The sequence below is a fragment of the Cygnus olor genome, chromosome 8 (genome assembly GCF_009769625.2).
Source record: "Cygnus olor isolate bCygOlo1 chromosome 8, bCygOlo1.pri.v2, whole genome shotgun sequence".
Classification (NCBI taxonomy): Eukaryota; Metazoa; Chordata; class Aves; order Anseriformes; family Anatidae; genus Cygnus; species Cygnus olor.
In genome coordinates, this window is record NC_049176.1 from 9,904,726 (window position 1) to 9,924,860 (window position 20,135).

The 20,135-nt window shown below is 39.0% G+C and overlaps 1 protein-coding gene across 19 annotated transcripts in view; it reads right to left on the reverse strand.

The window, feature by feature from the left end:
- PRRC2C (proline rich coiled-coil 2C) overlaps positions 1–20,135 on the reverse strand; it is a 70,493-nt gene that overhangs the window by 43,701 nt on the left and 6,657 nt on the right. For 15 of the 19 annotated variants that reach the window (XM_040565101.1, XM_040565102.1, XM_040565120.1 and 12 more), the window contains exons 3-7: positions 8,590–8,757; positions 7,171–7,348; positions 4,090–4,196; positions 1,277–1,414; positions 158–402 (exon numbers count right to left, since the gene is read on the reverse strand). In XM_040565101.1, the coding sequence (XP_040421035.1) occupies positions 158–402; positions 1,277–1,414; positions 4,090–4,196; positions 7,171–7,348; positions 8,590–8,704 (783 nt within the window). In that variant the 5' untranslated portion in view covers positions 8,705–8,757. The remainder of the gene's footprint in view (positions 1–157; positions 403–1,276; positions 1,415–4,089; positions 4,197–7,170; positions 7,349–8,589; positions 8,758–20,135) is intronic. The other 4 variants (XM_040565122.1, XM_040565121.1, XM_040565105.1 and 1 more) reach the window with 1 other exon arrangement.

The following is a 20,135-nucleotide window of genomic DNA, read 5'->3' on the forward strand; positions in this document are numbered from 1 at the left end:
GTAACAGGAGTGGCAATATATGGGTACATCCTTTGAGGAGCTGGTTGTTATCCCACCATTCTAGCTAAACTACTAAGCTTTCCTTGGAGGGAGGAGAAGGGGGTTTAGAGGAATCACACCAGCCAATAATCAAACTTTTTGTGTAGCCATCACTTACGTAAGGTGGCATCATTGCCCTGTACTGAGATGAGATAGGTGGTTGCTGCTGGCCATTCAGCTTGGGCTGCGGGACTTGTGGTAACCGCGGATCCCTCTTCTCTGCTGCCTTCTGGCCATCGTTTTGTTCCGCTGGTGTAGCATTACCATCTTCTTGCCCAAGACCTTCTTGATCAGCTGGAGAATTGGGTGAGTTGCCTTTATTACCACCTTCTCTCCAGTTAGTAGCATCTGCATTGACAGAATCAGTACGAGAAAACAAGGACAGACTTTATATTACAGATTCACAGACAGGAATGAGGAAAAATACATTCTTCCTACGCAGCTCTCAGTGACACAGCGATCTGTGCGGACAGACATTCCTGTTTGCTACTGAAACAAACAATTGACACTTGAGAAAACGGGGAATGCTTTCTGATCCTCTCCAGCCATACCTCCAGCTGTGATCCTGAAGGGTAAGAGTTAAATTTATAGACCACTCGTTTTTCTCTGCCTTCCAAAACACAAGGCGATTTAGGAAGGATATTGATAATAGTAAAATGCAAAGATTAAGCTGCTTATGCAGAGGCCTATCATGAATCTCTCAAGCAGCTCGAAATAACATATCTGTGCATTGTATTTCTAAGTAAAGACAGGTATCCAGAGTCTGGCTTGTATCGGATAAGGACGGAATAGAAGTGATGAGGGCTGTACTTAATTAGTTATTTAGAGAGTTCTTTAAATACACATTGTGTCCACTGTGACATCTGGCAGGTAGAAGTAAGAAAATGCCAATACAGTGCAACTAACAAATGCTCCTCAGAGCACAAGTGGACTACTGACCAGACCAGGCAAATAGAAGGGACTGCAGGAGAAGATTAAACGCCTGTTTTCCACACTGGGAACACAGTAAAGTAGAAAAAAATCTTTATGACAAGCTCTTAAACAAGATAACCGTATTGTGGAGATAGTCACACGATTTTCATGTGGGAGGACAGTTTGCAGCTGTTTCTTTACTGTAGGTATGTTTGTTAAAATAATGAATTCATGAATTATTTTGTACAGGGAGCACATACTCTTGTAATAAATGAGTTCCAGACAGCTGCATGCAATTTCACAAAAATTTGTACCATATACTTACTTTGTGGTCGTAAGCTAGGTCCAGATCCATGGGTCTCTTCAGGTGCATCTTTATCTTTGCCTGACTTTTCCTGATCCCCAGCTGCCGGCAGACTGGGAAACTCTTGCTGGAAATAACTATTTACTGGAAGAGCTGGACCTACAAAAGAAGATATTCACATAGTCACAAATTTTCCATAGTCAACAGTTCAGAAAGCGATTCCTATAAGCCTGATCATCCTTAAAATGTGAACCATAGAACCGCATTAATTTACTGGTAATAGAATTCATGAGCCAAGAGCAATCCTCATAAAACATTCGCATTTGCTACCAAAGTTGTTAAATTTACTAGGACAGCCATCATATTTATTTGGAATGAGAATAATCCAGAAGCAAGCACCAGAGAGCAACAATTGACGGTTTGAATTGCCCAATGGAATGAGACATAGCATGGAGAATACCTGAAGTTCTTCAGCTATGTTAACACACCTTTTTTTTCCTTCCAGACAAAGATTTCCCTTCTTTTATTCTATAACTACTGTCCACCCAAGGACAGGCAACCATGTTATCACGAAAGTCTTTAAGATTATTCACTATTCTATTAAGTTGTTCAGGATTTTTAAGGGCCAAATTTACATTGCAAGAAAAGTATCAAAACACTGTCAAGCTTTGATTTCTAAAACCTAAAACATCTTAACTCCAGATTGGAATTTAAGACTTCTGTTGCACATGGTAGAGAGGCCAAATAAGTAGATTGTCTTCTGTAGCAGGTTTCATTAGCATCTACTCTGAATCAATCCCCCATCCCATACACATAATGAATATTGACCTCTTCGGTCAACAGCCTTCTAATACCAAATGACTGATAATCTTACTGAGGGAAGATTTCTATTCTAACAGCCTGAGTAACAGTCTGCTCATATACCTGCTCTTAGTAGCTACGGTAAGAGACCGTGTATTAGGCTATACGGGCTCTAAGGCAAACTGACAAAAAAGGATCTGAACATTTACAGCCCAAAAAACATCCAACCTCCATTATACGTGCTTTTTTTTTTTTTTTTAAGCCAGCAGCTACAAGAGGTTATGTTCTCTCTGATCCGTGAAGAAATTCTTCATAGCAATACAGGATAAAAGACAGGGATCCTCACTCTTCATTTTCTTTGTGATAGTATGACAAGCAAATGCCACAATATTTAGCTCTGTGCCTAAACATTGCATTACAAGCGTAAGAATTGTCAAAGATTCGATGGTAGCAATTAATCCCAACTCCTAACCAATGTGTGAACCAAAAAATAAATGCTGCTCATTAGATCATGGAGTTTCTTTTTTTCTGTGTGGTCACCCATAGCATCAGAGAAGGGCTTAGTTTTGCCTCACTCAACTGAAGTCTTACACAAGAGCATGAGGCAGTTGGCTGGATGACTGCTGGAATGCATACGAGGCATCTGGAAGAAGTACAAGTTCCAGCAGCCAACTGCAGATCAGCAAAGTATGAACACAACAGGTGTATCCCAAGTCGCAAACTGAGGATGATAGCAAGCAGCTGATGCCAATTCTCATTCTGTATTTCTTCTTGAAACAGCAACCCCCCTACTGCATTAATTGAATGAAATGAGGACACCATCTGGGCTTGGCACACAAGCTGCCATGGTAACCATAAAATAATTAGCTAAATGCATTTTGAAGCCATTGAACTGAATCACTATTTGCTGTGTCACATCAGAGAAAATCTTATCAGCTTATGTAGAAAGCCTGCTGCAAAGCGTTCTGCATTCCAGCGTTGTTTTTTTTAAAACCTATTATATAACACTCTTGCAAGAGCTTTATGGAGGAGAGTTTCTGTATTTGAGAATGAAGGAAACACTGAACATTACACAGGAGAGCAAGAAGTGAAGAATCTAGAATTGCTGCATCTAACACTCGCAGCAAAAAAACATGGCCAAGTCATTAGATACATGATGCTAACTCCAAATAATGGCTTAGAAGTTACCTCCATTCAATCCAGATTTTACTACTAAGATTTCTATGTGAAAGAAAAATCTTTCAATAAGAAAACTATCAATTACAAATTCAAATATTTTTTTCCAGTCACAAGAAGCTTACAAGTCTCAAATTTAAGAAATAAACCATGTCATTAATTTCCAAAATGGAGACAGGAATCCTAAGTAAGCTCTCACTCTAGGAGCAATTTTTAAACCCTGCTAAAGATTTAACTCTGATCTTACACCTGTCACAAAAACACTCAAGCCAAGATCCACACTAGTGGAAATTGTATGTTGTATGAAATGGAGAACTATTATGTAGAACAGAGAAAAAACAGTTTTAATGCTTTTCCCCAGAAAAAAAAAAAGAAAAAACAACCCTACTTGAACACTATCACTTTGAAAACAAAATAAGTAAGGAGTCTATAAAACAAAAGCGCTGTCATAGTAAACATTTAAATAGAAGTGAGACTACACACATTTTGCAGAAAACAATCCAAAATTACGACTACATCGACTACTAACTGTTTATGGTTCTCATGCCAAAAGTGTATGGTTGGCAATTACTGAGATTTTCTCTCCCCACCGCTGCCACGTTCAGCACTTTATGCCATGACCACCATTTCCCTATCAATCCACAAAAAAACGCTACACAGGTCCTTTAAAGGCAGTCAGACCTGCTGCTAAATTGGACTGGAGCTCACTTGATTGACAGGACTAGCTCACTTTCAGCCAAGAAAGTTGCTTCCACAGCATTCTTAGTCCCAGCTGGCTTGCTCAAGACTGAGTCTGGGTCTCTCACAGCAGCATTCACAGTCTGCAAGGCTAGACAAGAACCTTTAACATCACTTACCATCTTGTCCACCTGGCTTGGTGTTGGCCCATGATTTGGCAACAGGAGGTGCTTCTGGAGGAGCAGGAGCAGCAGGTTTTGGCTGTGTCTGTGGCACCTCTGGCTGTCTGAAATTAGAGAAAAAGCACTCATGAATACAGGAGAATTAGTACAGAGTAAGATTGTCAGGAATATTGCTGCAAACAAGTGAAAGAAAGGCGCTAACTATGTAGCTGAAGACACATTAACTACTTCGCTGTAGAAAAAGCATCTTCTCATATAAAAGGAGTTGTGACAGTAACAGTTAAAATTTGAATAAATGAGCTAATTTGATCAAAAATCTACAACCATGGAAGGGAATAATTCAGAATAATGTTCTCTTGGCGCAGGAGCTGGGAGAAGAAAGAGGTTTAAAAAAGACTGCCATAAACAGATAGAAAGAAGACAAGTATGTCAGAAATTATTAAGTAAAAAGAACTAATAAGGAAAGCTAGAGACATTATGAAAAAATTATGGGTACCATGAATTGGAACAAGAAAGTTTACATCTGTTAAGAGCAAAGACAGTCTCAATTTTGCCATCTTGACAATGAAAACAGACATTTAACAACTACTCATTCTTTCCGATCCAAAAAGTGAGCGTATTCTAGAGGAAAATGTTTTTTTAATCTATAAATTCAGTAATGCTGCATAACCTCTTTCAAGAATGTCTGAAACCTGCACATGCAATTAACTTAAGATTTCAAAGCATCATTGTCTCTGCCAGTCAGGACCTCCAGCTCCTAAGTACTCATTTTTTTTTTTGGTAGCATAAGAATGATAGGGGAAGTCTGATAATCTAGACCTGCTCTATTGTACCAGTGAAGAAAGAACTAGTACAATAATGTCCGGTAGCCTCCTCACTTTGCACCACAGACCTTGAAGATTAATTTGCTTTGTATGACGGATAATAATAAACTGACATCCATTAACATCTTTTTCTGGAAAACAAGCCTTCAGATTCTGTAGTTATCTCTATAAATGTTATACAGTTAACTTCCTAAAAGGCAGCCATGCATAATATTTAAATGAACAATTTTAAATGCTTTAAATCTCAGATTTTATTCATTGGGGCTCCACTGTGTTACGTAACTCCAATTCTGAACGGGCTCGACTATCTAAACACTGTCCTATAGGCATACCATTCGATGAGGGAAAGAACTCAGGTTGGGGCCAGCTGATTTAATCAAGTCAACACACAACCGGCTGCACTACCCAGGAAAAGGGATAGAGGCAATGCACATAGGAAGAGCAACAACTTGGGAAAGCAGCAAGGAAAGAATTAGTAATCACAGGAAACAAGTAATTCATGTGAACTCCAGAATAGTGAAACAATAGAAAAAAGGATTTAAACTAAATACCATACTGATAAAGATATTTCCTTTATCCAGAATTCTTGGGGTGAATATCAGAACACTTGGAAATGGAAACACTTAAAAATACATCGAAAACTGGAGAAAAATGGCCTGAAGACTTGACCGAACTCTAGATGGCTTGAATTTAGGAAACTTGACTTGTGGCCTGTGCATACACAACAATGTGAGGGAACAAGTTCCTTCCACCCATTAGTTCTACTTATATGTACTTTTTAAGGCTTTTATCAGAATAATGCACAATGAAAACCAAGGCAAACACCTTCCAGTTGCAGATAAGGGGCAGCTATTTATTTACAAACATACAACTACTGGGACATACTTCTAACATCCATAGCAGGCTATGGAAAAGCAGACGAACATTATAAAGTGTGTTTTTATTAAACAAGCCATTGAGCTCAACACCAATTTAACTAGACCAAATGTAAATAACCTCTGGTGTGTAGGAAAAAATACCCTACAGAACACTGGGCAGAGTATCGTAAATTTGTGGTTTCATAAACCTAAAATAAAAGCTAAACACAAAAAGTATCTCCTGAAGTCTAACAGCCTTTCAGAGAGCTGTCAAAATTGACATCTAAATGTAGGAAAATACATAGGAAGAAATGAAGTGACAGCAAGAAGGGGAAGCCAACCTTCAATCATCTGTTGCTTTCACAAGAGCACAACAAACTACCACCACCACATCACTGCAAGAAGCAGCAAAGCCTCTGCTGCGTGATTGAGACATCGGCTGCAGAGCTTAGGTAACCACAACCACGGCTCCATGAGGAGTTCGATTTCCAGCATGAAACCGGATCTATACCCAGATTGAAGATGGCAGACATTTCTTCCTACAACTTGAACTCAGTGCCTCTATCTTCTGTTTTCAGAACAATTTATATGTTGAAGAATAAACACTTAAAAGCCACTTCCACTTCTGTAGTGAGAACAATATTGTTTTTTAAGCTTAAATAGCAATAAATTTCGCTTTAAAGCGCTTTCTGATTAGATTATTGAAACATTTTGCTCTATTTTCTTTTGAGGTTGCCAAGAGACTTCCCATACAATTGTGAAACAAACTTAGTGGATGAAACTGAACTGAGCACAGGCAATTAAATTATACACAGCATACATCTGAGAATCAACATCACCCCCACTTCTGTTTTGTTTGTATCACTTCTTGTGGCAGTGTGAAACTACAGCATGACATTTAGGATACAAAATTTTTGTTTGAAGTCTGGGGAATTTATGGCATACTAACCAAACAAATTAAAGTGCAAGTATTAAGAACCGCTAGGAAAACAAAGCAGAGATTCTAACTAATGTATACAAACCAAGGATTTAAGCTTTTGCTGCCCTACATCAAGAAAAACAGATTAAACCAAACATCTTTGCATTCTCACAAACTTGCAAGCTATTATTTAACTTAGCTGCTGTGTACTCAAGTATTCCTCTTAGAGCTTAAAGAGAATTTTAAGGCAATTAAACCAATTTTGGTGCTTTTTGTTGTGTCCCCCTTCCCACAGCTACTATCCCCTAATAGTATTATTACTACTTACAAAAATTTATAGCGATGCTTTGTCCTCTCTAGTAGCTATCTTGAGGACTGTCAAGTCTAAACAGTTCCTTCCCACTCCCTACCCATCACTAGTTTTAAAAAACTTGAGAAACGTTACAGCAAAACAGCCCTGATCTCATTAGTCACTTACTTTTCTTCTTCATGCTGTTCTTGTTTTGAAGCCCAACCTGTGCCATCCTTAGGTACAATGTTCACATTAGGGTCATTGCCTTTGTTCTCTGCTTTGAGACTAGGGAGGTTAGCTGGCGGAGGCATCCTCCTCGAAATAGCAACTTTTCCAAGGCTTTGTAATCCATGGCGTGTGGCAACTGCATGCCAAAACAGAAAGTTCAAGTTAACAATGCTGGGTGGCAGGTAGAATTCCTGCAAAGCTGCAGGAACCAATTTCAAAGGTTTGCAAGAAAGTGAGAAAATTTAAGACTGTAAGAATTAGAAATTCAAATTCTTCATGACTTAATTTTAAAAATGGGAATTTTAAATACTTGGCCTGGGAGAACTTGAGTATTTTGAATAATGAATCACTATGGTTAACCTATTCCAGAAACAAAAAGGGATATATGGCCCCATGTTTGTATGCAATGCTCAGGACAGAAAGTTAGAGGAGCCATTTTAAATATGATGTTAATTTCTTAATATCCCTTCAGATGTCACCAAGCATTATTCTCTCACTCCTTTGAGGGGGGGGTTTAACATGCCTTGACTCCAGGAATACCGTCATGGTTCCATCCCACTTTTTTTTTTGCTGCCAGTTTCAGTTGGCAGATGCTGCTCTTGCAAAAACATTCCTACAGAATGTGTTTACTCCATACCACTATTATGAAAAAACAGTATGAAGCCAACACACTACGCTGGACATTCAACCTACCAACTACTCAATTCAGATGAACAAGTACAAGATAACATCCTAAACATGTTATATCAAACATCTCAGTTGCAACCTTTGAAAATTATATTTTGGTAAACTTCAACAAATTTTGAACTCCCATCCCAATTCCTCACACAAACAGTCTGTGTGTGCCCCCCCCGCCCCCCGCCTTTTGTCAGCAAAACAGACAAAAACATGAAAATATGCATTCCCCCTCTCCTCCCCCCACCTTTTTTTTTTTTTTTTGATAATCAGACAACTCCAGTTCTGCCACGGTTTGTTACTTATACCACGCAAGGAATAAACGCGTTCATTGAAGATCTCAAAACAGCAGTGCTTTTACCTCTGAGAATATCTTTTAAAAATTCACTAAAAAGCACAGCTGGGGAATGGCTTGTCATATGCTGATAACGGATGGAAACTGCAGCTGTAGAACAGTTCTTATTTACTTATATTCTGCTTTCTAATAGACTGAAAACGCTGACTCCCTTAACTGAAACCGTAGCTCATAGGTAACCAGCAAATTTAATCAAGATTGTTTTTCCACAATTCTTCCTATTAACTACTGTAACCACAGCCAAATTTTTTTAACTGCTTGATAATGATCACATCCTTTGCACTCTTAATTAGCTGCACAACAGTAACGATGAAACAGAATGCATAAATAAAGTCAGTTTAACTCACCTGTGGTTTTCTGAGTTTCCAGTGACTTTCCTTTGTAAGTATTAAACAGACTGAGTGTTGCATACTTTGTTTTTCCATCCTTTGCTTTTGTACTCTGGCCTGACTTTTCCGACATTTCGATGGAAACTCATCGAGTCTGGTACCTCCCGCTCACTCCTCAAAATCAGCCTGAAAACAAAACACCAGGAGAGCAAAACAGCCTGAATAGAAGCCAATACTTGAGAGAGAGTTCACAACACAAAACTTGACCACTTATTTAATGCTGATAGCACTGTTTCTGTTAAGCAAACTGCAGGTGTCTTCGAATACATTAGACCCAGGAACACCTAGCCTTATGAAACTCTATGCCATTTTAAAGGAACATCACAAAATCATCAGGAGGGTCAACATTCAAGCAGTATCAAACCCCCAAAATGTTAAATACTGTCTATGATCTCACTAAAAAAAAGGCATGCAGAGTTTCCATCAGCAGCTAGTTCCCCACTGGGGAAGCTCAATGACCTCACCCACTCCTGTAGCCAAGCACTGAGATACCACTAACTGTGGTACAATATTTCTGGAATTTGCTTTTTCCAATTAAAACCACCATGAACTCAGCAGCTAGAAAAAAATAAATACACTGAGTAAGAAGTTTCTTCAAAGCTAGGAACAGAGTATGTTCAGATAGGCAGGGTAAAGGAGTTCCTTAAACTAAGAGTTACACTATTCTTCTTGCAGCAGTAAATTACAGGGCTGCTAGAACAGGTCATCCCTCTCCTTCCCCCAGAATAACAGGCCTTGAGAAGAACCACCCAGTAATTATCACTGATATTTCACTGGTTCTTAGAAGGAACTTGCCAGCATGGCTGCTCATCATCAGGCAGCAACACAAGCGAGCATTCACTTAAACAGAATATTATTATATAGTCAATTTAATCTTAAAAACACTGAAAAAAATCATTACACCCCTTACTACAACCATTTTTTTTCCCATGTAGATTCCAGAAGTTAGGGACGTTCAAATACTCTTGCATTTCATTCTAAGAGCAGACAACAAGAACCAAGTCACAGCTGTACATCCTGCTCAAACCCTTTGGCGATCAAGCAGCCCCCTGGTCAAACTCACAGTCTCAAAAGACCTTCAAGAGAAACCCAATTTGCACGCAAGGCACTCATGTATTCAGAAGAGCCTGCACAAACAAGCAGTCCAAGAAATAAGACACTTATTTGGTAATAACAGACAAAGCAATGGCAAAAGACCAGGGAAGTTTCATTTATATGAGAATGATAACATTCCTACCCTCCCTTCCTCCTACCTCAATTTACAAGCCATGATTGAAAGGATTAACAAGTGGAGATGGCAGACAGCCTTAGAACGGTCCAACTTCAGTAGCAGGTTTTGGGCAGATGCTATTCTATTACAATCCATGCAGACTGCTGCAAACGGGATACTCTTCAGCTTTGTACTCGGCCACATACGTGGCTAAAAGATGTATTCTCCCCTCTCACAAGGGGAAAACATTTTACCCATTTTTTTTGGCCAGACTGGTCAGCATCCTCCCATCATCCAAAAACTCGAAAAAGAGGCTGGAAGCAGGTTGAACCCAGCCCACCAAGTTGACCACGTAACCAGAACACAGACTTTGGGTAGGGTTGATAGGCTGTCCCTTAACTATCCAAAAAACTACATACTGAGATTGCAAGCTTTCACTGGAAGCCACAGCTCACTGCTTCAAACACCATTACAGGCGCAGAGAAGAAATAACGATAGCCCATTATGTGACTTTAGATAAGCTTATCTGTGGAGCTAACAGTTAAGCAGATTGCCAGCAACCACTCACTGTTCACGGCTGCCCCAATGCTGATCTGTGATTCAGCAACACACCCGTTAGCATTACTCATGGCCAGACAACTCCTTTCAGCCAGTCTGGGGACACGATTCAAGGCTGACTAGTTTATCAAGTCGGAGTCTAGGTCCTGCATTAACCTCTTCTTCTATGAGGAAACCCAGGTTTATCATCAGGCCTTCAGTGAAACACCTGTGTGAGAACCTGGTTGATTCTTTTCCTTCAGTTCTCCTCTCACACTTTGCTCCCAGACTTGTCTTCACGGTAGAGACCACCTTGGTCATCCTGGAGCATCAAATAGAGAAGTAGGTTCTGGGCAGGTAATTACCAGGAGGGCATGGGTGGCAAACAAGTTTTCAGACGGGCAAATAAACATGTGAAGTAATACACCTCATTGATTTGCTACTCAGCTATGTTCTCATACTCTTTCTACACAGTTATAATTTTAAGCCCAAGATCAGTTCCAGCCCCCAGATTTTGCAAATACGAAACGGCTTCACAACACTGAATAAACCTTAAGTTGGCAAAAAAAAAAAAACCCACCTCAGGTCATTGTTTGCCCATGCAATTTACAAAATGACATCTCATACCTTCGGTAGAAACCAAACATGGAAAATCTTAACCATAACTCTTCTTTACAGACTAAGAGAATACTTAGACAGATCCTAATTATAAGAATTGTTTTTTTCTCGAACATTTTATAGCTTAAAGAACGAAGGATGGTAATTGTGTTTTCTCATAGTGCTTTTTGATGTCAACTTTACAAAAATCAATGAAGTAGGTCTACCCATTACAGCTGAGTTCTATGCCTTTTTTAGTATTTAGATTCACACTGTTTGACAAGTTTTTCCGAAGTTATGCTACAAAGAAACAGAATATTTTGAACTGATTAAAACTGCACATTCCTCAGTAATCTGATTTGCAGAAAATAGCTCAAGCGCTGCAAGCAGTGTTCTTGTAAATTAGGCCAGTCAATACATTCACATTTAACTCCGTTTATACCTGACACTGGTTGCCAGAGAAGATACACTTGCAAAATTAGACTTTAGACTAGGTACGTATGTCAGAGATGGCAAATCCTCCCCTTGAGCCCATCTGGTCCTCTACAAACATATGTGCTAGGTCACACATTAAATGAGCACCCCAGTGCTATCTAGTAGCAGTTATAAAGAGATAATTGCGTGGTTCCAAGGCACAAGAAATAACATTTCAGGCTGTGTCCAGGTCCGATGACTTTACATTTTCACTCAACTTCACTTGTGTATACCGCATTCATATGCAGGAACATCAGAATCATTCCCTCTATAGTTACGATGAGGTACTTTAACATAAAACATGCTTAACTTGTACATACAATTATGTTCTAGGTTGGCAAATACTAAACTCACCGAGTGATTCTAAATTTCCTCTAATATTTATATCTTTTGTTATTATGGGTAGCTAACTGTTAGTTTGAACTCTATCAGTCAAACCCTTCTAAGCCAAATGTTAGTGCCTGCTAGGTTTAGACTTACAGGCAAATGAGTAAGAACACGAGACAGCTGTATACCTCTGAACAGTAGCAACATAAAAAAGATGTCGGAACTACTTACTAAAATTAAATAATTACCATGATAGCAAACAGACGGATAGGCAGCAGTACAAGTAATAACGGCAGCTGGCAGGGTTTACTGCACCATTAAGAAATTTAAGCCAGTCAGCAATTCATTTTGAAAGACTACAGTCACTATATGCATAATTACTGAAGGTGCAGTGCTTCCAAAATCCTGGAGCAAAGATTACCTTTCAGCCACTTAGTAATGTTATCGAGTTAACTGACCTTTCCTCTGTGACCTTAGGACCTGCATATTAAAGTTACTGTAATTTCTGGGCCCGTCTTTTTTCAGACTGCAACCGGTTGACTTATTTAGATCCCGCAATGAACTCAGAAGCATGCATACAGAAATGAGTACAGTAAGGAGCTGTCAACTTCTAGATACCCTGGCCACTGTCAAGGAACATTTACTTGTACCCTCTTGGTAGAACAAACTGAATGCAGTCTATTCTCCTAGACTGTGGTTGCAGAATTCTATTTCTAAAATAATAGAAAATGGCAAACAGAACACCCCCTGCCCACACACCGGACAGACCTTTTCCAGCAAGTTCCTAGCTCTCATGAACATTTCAGAATTCCCCCAAATCAATTGTTTAGAATTTAATAACAGTGGTTCATGTATTTGCAAATTTTACACAGAGTTTGATTAGAACAAACAGCAGATTAGAAAAGATCTTACCTTCACCTGAGAAAAATGTTCTTTTGTGATTAAACAAGGAAGTATTTTTGAGGTCAAGTTTCCAGGACTGGAATGGTAAGAAGTTTAAACCATTTTAACATCATAACAGCAATTCTCGTCTGGCTTCCTCACCATGTCCATGTCAGTATTTTGTACTTTTATTATACATACAGAAGATGGTTTTACAAACTTACATGTGAGAACAGAAGAGCATTCTGCCTAAAATAATCACATTTTATTATCTCAGTGAACAAGTAAAGTGCACACAGGCACAGAAAGGGGAACAGAGAAGTGTAAAAGTTCAGGTAGAAAGCTTCTTTACACACAGTTTTTGAGAGGCTGATCAACTCTGGCTGTTGCTATGGGAAATAACTGTACTCCTTCTATTATGGTCTTCCAACTAATCTGCTTCTGTACACGTTTGAAGCACAACATACACCATTCCTTGCATCTGGCAGAAAGATTACTATTCCCTGTATTTTCCAGGCATCCCATCCCAGCTGATGTAAGCACAGATGGCCACATGAGAACATCTAGAACTGTATTTTGTGTGCTGTGTTTTTAAACTTCTAAACAGAGTAAGTTTGCTTTAGTGCAAGCATAACATGTCAATAGATTTCTTCAGCAGTATTACGGTTATCTTTTAGGCAGTCCTACCAGCTCAGGACACGTCACCCCCATTTTAGCCTACAAGTGCTCAATCATTTATGACAGGTAACATTTACATAAGCTTCACGCTCCTTATTTAACACAGGATATCTAGTTCCCATCACTTCCACTCCAAAGTCTGTATCATTGCTGATTTTGAAGAAGGATGAGCTGCAATGATTTAAGGCAAGGCACACCATTCAAGACAAACTTGCTGAATATTTCCTAGGGCCTCAAACTCTCAGTGCCTCAAGTGCCCATCTGTGAAGTGGGAAGCATCATAAAAAGCACTACATGAAAGTTTAGTCATAACTGGGACAAAATAGCACTTCTCAAAACACAAGACGAGAAACAAATCCAGAAAGATTTCTCATACCGTCTTACTCTTATTTTAAGAGCACTAAAACAGTGGCTAAGGGGCCTCATCTACAAATATGTATCTGGCCATAACTCCACTTTTATTAGATTAGCTTTGTTTTGGGCCCACTAAAGAATGTGGTTCTGGTAAGTTTGGGAACAACAAAACACAACGAAAAAATGAAGCTTTCTTGCCACATGCCAGATGGATGTTAGAGTCAGATGTTCCCAAACTCAGTGTTATCTATTTTGAAAAATCTCTCTCAATACCTCAATAAGCCCCCCACCTGACACCCCACATAACGTGGCATTAAAAATTTCAGCTAGAAAGGAAAGCTTTCATTTCAACTCTAATTCTGACACATTTAGACTCTTGAAGTTTTTAGTAAAAATTTGCCTCATAATCATAAAACCTAAACATCTGCAGCTAGATATTAAATTCTGAAAACCTGTGATCTTCAGAAAAGAGATTAATGGGACCGTTTACAGATAAGTAAAGCCAATTTAAATGAGAAACATAGGATGCTGAATTTCATGTGCTTGGAAGCCCTGAAAGCTTTCTTTATGCCTAATTTATATCCCATTATGTAAAAGAATCCTGTTATTTTTCAACTGAATGCTCAAGAATACTATCTAATTACTGAATAGATGGTTTTGCACCAAGAGAAGGTTGCACACAAGTATCGATAAACAGAATTACAACTAAACAAAGTGACTTCACCTGACAGCCGTACGTATGAACAATACACATTAACTAACATTCTCTTATTGATGTCCTCACATGTACAGCTTTCTAGTGCCGAAAGCACCACTCTGGGACTACAGTTTTCAGGACCAATTTCTATTAAAAAAAAAACAAAGAAAAAAAGCAATGTTTTTGGTCATTTATCCCACTAGAAAGAGTTCTTAATAGCTTCAGCACCAGGTGGCTTGATATGACATCAAAACGAGCCTCAACCCCGCCCCCCCCAGTAACACATAATTAGCAAAACACTCTTTCAAATCAATGTAATAAAAAAAAGCCTCTGTGGTCAGGATTTTATTTTTATTTTTTTAAAATAGAGTAATTTGCAGCAGTGTTCATTGTTAAGTAGGTTGCTGCTATGAAGGCTGAAAATTAAATATTTTATGGACTTTTGAGCTATTTCATGTACCTCAGACAAACCACATAGCTCTACCATCTACGAGAACAGCAGCTCTGCAGATCTTCAAAGCTTTCCGAGTAGATCTCGCTACAACTCATTCTTGAACAAGATCTATATTAAATTTTATTTACTCAGAGAGCCAGGCTAGTAATTCCATCCCCAGTTTTCTTCCACATCTCTAGATGTTGGGCTCACTGGTTTTCAGCCAAACTTGAAGAGGGTACAATGTAGAGACTGCACTGGTTCTAAAAATTTTCTGAAGGTAGGTGGGCTGAGTTGGAAAAGAAAGCCCTTTTGATCACCATATCTCTTGTGCACTCATCACCTCTGAGGAAAAAAAAACATAGCACAGGCCAATCCCCTAAGCATTGGACAATCTATAGAGAAATATTGTGAATGACCCTCAAATGGAAAATCAAAGAGGAGCTCTGCTCCTTAGAACCAAAGCACCTGTAATAGGACAAAGCTGTAGCAAAGCAGGCTTTGCTAGTTCTTCAAATTGCTCCCCCTTCAAGGCCTAAGAGCATCTTCCCAGAATGTTACCAAAACCAGGTATGCATCGAATAGAAAAGAGATCATGACACAAAACAGCCATTTGAGGACATTATCCCACCGATGCATCTTGTAAAAATGCAGTCTGGGGATGCCAGAAATGAGCATCGACAAACATGCCTGCATCAGTTTTAAACTACAGTTAGTTGTCTCAAACAGAGCTACTCAGCCAAGCAACGAAATACAACCAGTCACTCTCAAAAATCCGATACAGAAACTAAGCTTACTGCAAATCATTTTAGTTCAATCTAGCAATCTACAGAGCAAGCAAAACTTTTGCTGCCTTAGATTAGAAGGCTGCCTGTTGAATTGTCCTAAGAACTACCAGTCACGTTGAACACAGCCTTCCAACCAGAGAACCAGCAACAAACCACAAATATAAAGGGAACTTTTATGAGGAACCCCTCAAGTATAATAAGATGGCACCAGTAGCAGTGACTAACACTTTTAAAATAAACTTTCAGGACACATCCTGCAGCAGAGAAATATTAGTGGGGACTAAAATAATCTGTCATTTCTATTCAGCTTCTGCAGAGCACTGCTGAGAACAAAAGGAAACAAGTTAAAAGCAGCCGTCTGGAGTCAAAAGCCACAGATAAAAGGACAGCAACCATGCAAACCTCAAATCTGTCTCTACTCAGATTTGAATATATATTTAACTATACATGCATGAGTTTTTCAGTTAACATACACAGAAATCAGATTCCCGTAGAATAATTCTGCCAGCAGAAGCCTGATCCATGGGATCAATCACCATCAGCAGCATATCTTTTTAAATTCACCCATGTAACAGTAATCAAAAAGTCACAGACAGGATAAACTCTTCCTGGCAATAAAACTGTCAAAAACACACTAAATATTTTCACATGTCACATGGCTATTTTTGTTTAGCTACGGTAATTAATACTACCTATACTGTTTGTGAAATCTCCTCCTCCTGAAGTGAAAGCATGGAACGAAGAGGTTATGGTCCCCTCCGCTCACAAGCAGAACGATGCCACTACAGCTACTTAAGATCTTTGGGGAAAGAAAGGACAGTTTTCATTTTGTTTAATTTGAGGATTTTTTTTTGCATGTTCGGAGTATCATATAAATCTGTTCAGTATTTTGACAAATAACATCTCAATATTACTTAAGGCAATACTGTTATCACGGGGATTCAATGCTTTCAATGATTATATGTCACTTTCTTCCATGTTTTACACCAGTGGCTCTATTTTGGTCTCCCAGTTAATACTGTATGAGAAGCTGTTCATCAGCACAGCAGTCACATTTACTTTTACTTTTTAAAAGGAAGATGATAATGTAAAGAGGTACTCAAAATATGAACGTAACTATTCTCATGAACAAAATACTGGAGTTAATAAGCGTCTCACTTAAATTATTCAATTCTCATCTATTGTATGTGCAGAAGATTTAATACTTCTGACTCCTTTAGCTTTATAATTATACCTATGTACTCTTCAGGCTGTAGATTCTTTCATATTTGAGACACAAAGCTAACTTTATCACAAGAGGAGATTCAAATCTAGAATGTACAAAGTGCTACCAATGAAGCATTTAACTAGTATAATACTGCCTACAGAAGCCATAAAACAATGCACATTACCAATTATCAAAGAACGAAAAGCCATGTTTTTGAGACGTACAAGAAGCAGGTTTTAAAGGTTGCTATAGAACTAAAGGATGACCCAATAATGACTACCTTTTTTTTTTTAAAGCTTTCTTGTCATCTTTGTAAAGAGATGGCCACCTACTGAAGCAAATCAAGTTCTCTTGAAAGTAAAAGTAAGGTTCTCTCCCAAGCTCTGAAGAGAATTCTTATGGTTGTAATAACAACCAATGCAAGTCTTTTACTCTAAATCCTTATCATGGCAGGAAGAATAAAGACAGTGAAGTAGTGGTTCAAAATAAAAATAAAAACAACAACCAAAACACCTTCTTCTCTAGGAAAAGAAAAAAGCTGGAAGAACAAAGCACTGGCACCACCTCTCTCACTGGAAGAGGCTGATGAACTGCAATTAGATTTCTGTTTAAATTTCAGACTAAGGCCATGATCCTTCAAATCTCTTTAGGCATCTAGCTCCTGCTACAGTAAATGGGAATTAAGTTCTAACACGCACAGTACTCAGAAAGTTCCCACCCCACAAATCTAATCAGCTCAGACTATCCAGTAACTTTTTAGGACGGTTAGTTTCACTGTTACCATGAAGCAGCTTACCAATGGCCAGCAACGCATTTAACTTTTACCTTGTAGCTAGAAGATACCACCAGGCTCAAGAGGTATCAACAAACATTTGGAAGGAGGCAGCAGCACCTCATCACAGAAGAGCAGTCCCAAGAAAGCAAGGGATGCTTCCAAGTAACCGGCAGCAAGTGGAGTGCAAACACCCACTAACAGCAGCAGATGACCAGGTGCCTTAAAAAGGGAGCTCAGAAACAAGTCTCACAATCGACCCTGCATCTCTTCCAAGCAAGGAAAGGTATTTCCTGAGACTACCGCTCCTCTGCTTGTCTGTTACGGTTTTTACTTTTTCTGGTCCGGTCTCTGCTATGCTTAAAATCTCTCTAAAGGAAAGACAATAGCTTTGCATTTTGAAGTCATGTTTACAACTAAAATTAAAATGATTTTTAATTAGTCTCAAGGTCAAGCACAAACATCTAAAGTACTAAATATGTAACAGTCTACACAGTTGGGTAAATTCAAGAGTATCTATAGAGCTTACAATAACTTAATTCTACCAGATCCCTAAAAACCATTCTGTGTATTTACATCACAATCCTGAACTGAAAATCCAACATCTATGTCCAACAGCAGGACTGACAGACGGACACACAACAAGCACTCCTAAAGAAACCCCTTCCTGCACTTCCTCCAGCATTCAAGCGCCTTCAGGAAGTGAAGTACCATGACAGGACTCTGCCTTACGCCTCTAATCCTCAGTACAGCCATAAAATTGGATGACTTACACAGCAATGGTTTTAGTTTTGCTTCCGAGCTTCGGGAATTTACTTCAGTCACTTTTTCCAACTACTTTGCAACAACCTTTAGGCTAATTTACTGATATTATTTGGTTGTATATAAATTCAAAGGAAAATGGACCTGAACAAGTAAGTTGTAAGCCATTGCTGGGGACGTCACAAGCACTGTAAAATTGTGAGAATCAGAAAACCTGAATGTGCCACTAGACTGAATGCACTTGGGTCACTCCAGCTGTAGCTTGGCATTCACCTACTGGACTGGGTCAGAAGGGTCTCATTACTCACTTGTTCAACTTAAAGCAGGTGGGCAGAAAGAAACTTAGTATCACTACCACAAGGAAAAATGACAGATTAATAAATACTAATAACCACACTGTATTAATAGAAGTAATTCAAGTACCAGCACATTTTCAAGCTAACAAAATACATTTAAACAGCGTCTTTGCCAGAAAGGATTTTTCAAGAGATTCCAGTAAAGACTGTCAGTGCGTGCCACACGTAAGTCAGAACTAGCACACCATAAAGCTAAGGCACTAACACAGCACAGCTATTCTTGCCATGTGCTGATAATCCTCAAACATAAATTAGAATAATCTAGATGTTTTGCAAGACTACCGAATGCATTTTCAGAAACATACATTCTTAGCTGCAAATGTAAGATCCAAATTGTTTTTGCAGTTCACTTTTGAGACAAGCTTCTTTATTCCTAAATAGCCCGACAATTTCTTCACAGGTCTTCATTTCTCTGCCACTAAGTATTAGAGCACATTTTTGTTTTTCCAGTTTCATGCAGTTTAAGAAACTTTTCGAAACTGTAAATTTTTAATTGTGGCAGGACTTTTGAAGTGCTGGAAGGAAGCCAGGACCAGGAAAAAAAGAAGTAGGAACATCTTCTATACAAATAAAGGGAGCATCACCACAAGATGCATTCTCATGACTTCTGGGAACAGAACCACTTAAGGGCTTTCACCCAATTAGCTTTTCAACTTGCAGACACCAAATGAGATTTTTATTTTCAAGATATTCAAGAGTTTATTAAAAAAATCCATTATTTAGAAGAATGAAGAAACTTTGAAGTCCTCAGAACTAAGTCATTATTTGAGAAAAAGTTAGGGGAATAAATTAGGGCAAATTCTTGCATAAACAATCCATATACCTTCTATCAAAACACAGTACTCAAATAGTAGGCTGGTAGGCGCATGTCTCCCTGAATACAGAAGACTAACGCGACCTGTCTTACCCCTCAGTTCTTTTAATTGAAAAAGAAAGTTAAACTATTCGCTAGGCTTCTCACAAACTAATTTAGATCAGTCTATCCTGACCACAGCTGCTCTCTGTAAAGGCATCTGTTAATGTTTAAGATCACAAACAGTCCCTTAAATTACAACAGCACTTAGCATGCTGTCATAAGTACCACTTTGTTTCTTGCTCAACTGCATCACGCCATCCAGCAGAAGCCTGGGAAGGCAAAAATATTAGCGGACTCATTGTCCTCAAGCGCACAGAAAGCAACATGGGGAGTCCCCTTCTCAGTGGCATCCTGAGTAGCAGTTGCTCTGGCAGGCTGAGAAGAGCGTGTCTGATAACAGAGAAGGAAAAGGGAAGCCCCCATGGGGGCTGCTGGAGAAGCTAGGCAACCGATGACATACAGATACCCCTGTGTCTGTTCAAACCAGAGTGCTAAAAACATTCAAACGGTCAGCACTGCTCTGCACTTGCTATGCTCAGATTCAGATGTGCAGAAAACTACAAACGACAAGAAC